This window comes from Alligator sinensis, unplaced genomic scaffold, assembly GCF_000455745.1.
Source record: "Alligator sinensis unplaced genomic scaffold, ASM45574v1 scaffold1129_1, whole genome shotgun sequence".
Classification (NCBI taxonomy): Eukaryota; Metazoa; Chordata; order Crocodylia; family Alligatoridae; genus Alligator; species Alligator sinensis.
In genome coordinates, this window is record NW_005842580.1 from 109,722 (window position 1) to 113,768 (window position 4,047).

A 4,047-nucleotide genomic window follows, 5' to 3' on the forward strand; every position below is an offset into this window, starting at 1 on the left:
GGCATCTTGGATCCGGGCAGGTTCGCTCCGAGCGTCGCGGCGACCATATTCGAGGCCGGTCCCGGCGAGCGGCGCGATGCCGCGGCCGCCATTTTTGATCCTGGCAACGCCGCGGCCTCGTGCTGAAGAGACCGTGCCGGGGGCCGTTTTGGATCCTGGCACCGCGCGATGGTTGAGGAGCCATGTTGGAAGCGGGCAGAGCAACGAGGGGCCATCTTAGTTGTGGGCAGAGCTCCCCGAGCGGCAGCAGGAGGGTGCTAGAGAGGGAGCCAGCGGACGGGCCTGTGGCGAGGCGCAGGGCCGCGGGGCGGGCGCTGGGGGCGGGGCCGTCTGGCAAGCAGCATGTGGTCATGCGCATGTGGCGACAAGTGCAGCTCATGGCGGGCTCCTGTGCGCCTGCCCTCTGGGGTCAGCGACTGGGGGGGAGGGGTGATGCAGGGCAGCCAGGGGTGCAAGAGTCCTGTTAAACTGGTGGGGCCTGGCAGCACCGCAAGTGAAGGGGCCTTTCCTCTCCCTCTCTCCTGTTGCAGTGGGAAGGGAGACGCACCCTGCAAGCTGCAGTCTGTCTGTGACCCCGCACTTCAAAACCCCTGCTCCCGAAACTATCCTGATGATCCCCAGGGAAGGAGCCTGAGCTGGTAACAGGGAGACTGTCCTTCAGTTGAGGAGCTAACCAGTCTGCAGGAGTTGCTTACTGCTCCACAGTAAAACGCCTTGTGTTGTCCTGCTCATTCATGTATGCCTGAACCCAGTGATCATGATCAGAGATCAGGAAAACAGACCTTACGACAAGAGGCTGAGCGCTATGGGACTCCAGCCTGGAAAAGCGCAGGCTCGGGGGTGATCTGGTGGTCACCTATACGTTTATCAGGGGTGCTCACCAGGATCTGGGGGAACGAAGGTCTGTTCACCGGAGCGGCCCAAGGGATGACAAGGTCAAATGGTCACAAACTCCTCCATGACCATCTGAAATCTATGAAATCGCTGCAAGCTCCCCACACAGCTCTGCCAGTGCCCCTCCCTCTTGCCCTCCCTGCTGTCCCAGTCCAGGACTCCCCACACAGCTCCTGCATGCCCTTTAACCTTTGTCTATACACCCTGCTCCACAGCCTTGTGGACCGTTGGCTACAGCCCCCTCCAAAGCACTGGCACCCTATTGCATGCCTGCTGAATGTCTTCCTTTTTGAAGCAATCATGCCCGCCTCCCCTGCTCATCACAGAATGGAAAATGTTGTCCCTAAAAACAGATTTAAATTAATTTCCTTCTTGAACTACATGGAAAAAAGAAGTAGTGGCTTTTATGGTCGTTTTAGCTAGCTAGCTGTTACACCTCAATTGTCTAAACAATGTATTGTTGCACAAATGGCTAGTTTCGTGCCCCTGGAGGCTTGTCCAATCCACCCCTAGGAGAGAGTCACACACAGGCTGGGTCCAAGTTCAGATTTATTGTTTGCAAACAAGTTCGACAAGGGAGCTTAATTTACTTAAATCCGTGTCGACCCCAAACAGAGTCTGGGGTTCCTTTTTATAGCTAACATAAACAAAAGATTCTAACGTGTCGCGTAATTATTGGTAGCCCAAGTATTACGTCTTACAACATATGTCTAGCAGGTACATGTTCTATGACGGTTTACATACGTGTCTCATTTACATCTTAAATCTCCTCCCTGGGGCCGTCCTTAAGTCCATTTCGGTCATTCTTCGGTCAAGGTCTGAGTTCTTCACATCAGCATCTTTCCCTGTCCCTCTTCTCTTATCTCTCGTAAGGAGTTATTTGTTGCGTCTGTTCCTGGCTATGTCTGCAGAAGTCTAGTGCTACTCGTAAATCTATCATTGGCCTACATACCTTAGCAGAAGCAAGTGTGATAATATGCAGAAGCAATTATGTAGTGAAACTAAACAGTTCTCAGCTGTGAAGCCTTTGTGTAGGGAGATGAGACATTTTTACCACACAGCTGCTACACAAACGTTATTGCAAAATCATAATGACTAGATTATAACATATTTTTACCACAGTATCACTTGCTTGTCAGGGAAGGGAGGGAACTGGCATCTGCGGCAACAGCTGGAGAAATGTGGGCTAGATAAAACTACTACAAGGTGGATAGATAACTGTATCAATAGCCTTAAGCAAAGGGTAGTTTTTAATGGGTCCATATCAAGCTGGTAGGAGCTTTCGAGCAGAGTCCCACACAGGTCTGTCCTGGGCCCACTGCTGTTCAACAAGTTTATTAACGATCTAGATGCTGACAAGGAAAGCTTCTTGAGCAACTTGGCTGATGACACAAAACTGGGAAGGATTGAGAACATGTTGGAGGATGCAAGTGCAGTTCAGAAGGATCTCAACAGATTGGAAATTTGGGCTAGAGTTAATAGGATGGAGTTCAACTCAGACAAACGCAAGGTGCTGCACCTTGAGAAGAAAAATTAAAAAACATAAATATAAAATGGGGGTGGATGCCTGGCTGGATGGCAGCACTATGGGAAAGGATCTGGGGGTCTGGGTAGATCACAGACTCAGTATGACTTTGCAGCATGATTCAGTCACACAAAAGGCCAGTGTGATTTTAGGATGCATCAGTAGAAGCATTAGGCACAAGACATGGAGGGGGTGATAATGCCTCTCTACTTGGCACTGGCTAAGCCTTATCTGGCAGACAGCGCGCAGTTCTGGGCTCCACATTTTGAAAAGAACATGAAAAAGTTAGAGAGGGTCCAGAAGTGGGCAACAAAGATGATCAAGGGCTTGGAAGGCAAGTCAGAGGAGGAGAGGCTAAAGGAGCTAGGCGTGTTCAGCTTGCAAAAAAGGCACTTAAGAGGGGATATGATAATAGTCTTCAAATACTTGAAGGGCTGCCATAAAGAGGAAAGAAAACACCTTTTCTTTCTTGCTGCAGAGAGGAGGACATGGACCAATGGCTTGAAGCTGCAGCAAAGTAAGTTTAGATTGGATATCCAGAAAAACTTCTTCATTGTTACAGCAGTGAGATAGCGTACTAGACTGCCTAGGGAAGTTGTGAATTTTCCATCACTGGAGGTGTTCAAGCAGAGGTTGTACAGCCATTGGGCAGGGATGATCAATGCGTAGCTATGCCTGTGTTCTACTATGGGTATTTCCCATGCTTCTGGGTTTTGTTGGTTGCCCCTGCAACCCTCTTCCTGCTACATGTGTCGTGGTGTTTTTAAACGTTCCTCAGAGGCACTGGGTGTTTGCCGCAGCCAAGGCTGCGGACTCTGACTGGAGTATGCCAATGCTCCTGGTGGAACCAAAGCCAGAGGTTCCTGGCTAGAAGGTCTTGCCTCTGCTCAGGGTCAGACAAATTGCCATATTTGGGGTCAGGAAGGAATTTTACCCCATGGTCAAATTGGTACAGACTGTGGGGAGTCTTGCATTCCTCTCTAGCAGATGGCATGGCCCTCTACTCAGGACCCCTTGAGCATATATTGACAACATTTCATAGAAGCAGGACATTGGCTGCCATGATTCCCCTCCTTCACTTATGGCAGGTTAGGGAGTTAGGTCTGTGTTGTATCAGGGTTGATGGTAGTCTTGTGTAGAGTTTAGATTACAGAGTGTATATGATGGCTTGGATGGGGATGATCTTGCCTCAAACCAGGGGTTGGACTAGATGCCCTTCCAGCCCTTCTTCTCTATGATTCTATGATTCTCTATGGTAGATGAAACATACATATATATCCACGAAGGGGAAGGTGAGGTAAAGTGTGATAATGTGGAGAAGCTACCAAGACATCAATTACTTGGGTCTTTCACTTCACCTTGACTGCAAATCAAGGATGTGGGCTGGCATGAGTGAAAGTCACTGGAAGGTATAAGTGTTCCTTTTCCCACATAGACATTGGCCGTTGTCCTCAGATGCTCATTGTGGGTGAAGGGGAACAGAATGGAGTCAATCACCATTTTGTGTAAGCGAGCAGGTCACGTACACAGCTTAAGCTATGAGGAAGTCAAAGGGCATGACCCCAAACTGCTAGGCTAAGCACAAACTGGAACAATTCTAGTTTAGTAAAAACAGGATACTAGTATAG

At 49.4% G+C, this 4,047-nt stretch overlaps 1 protein-coding gene across 1 annotated transcript in view; it reads right to left on the bottom strand.

The window, feature by feature from the left end:
* Window positions 1-358, bottom strand: part of NECAP1 (NECAP endocytosis associated 1) — a 7,963-nt gene extending 7,605 nt beyond the window's left edge. Inside the window, exon 1 of the mRNA XM_014524192.2 lies at window positions 283-358. Coding sequence (XP_014379678.2) covers window positions 283-358 — 76 coding nt within the window. The remainder of the gene's footprint in view (window positions 1-282) is intronic.
* Between the last annotated feature and the right edge of the window lie 3,689 nt (window positions 359-4,047).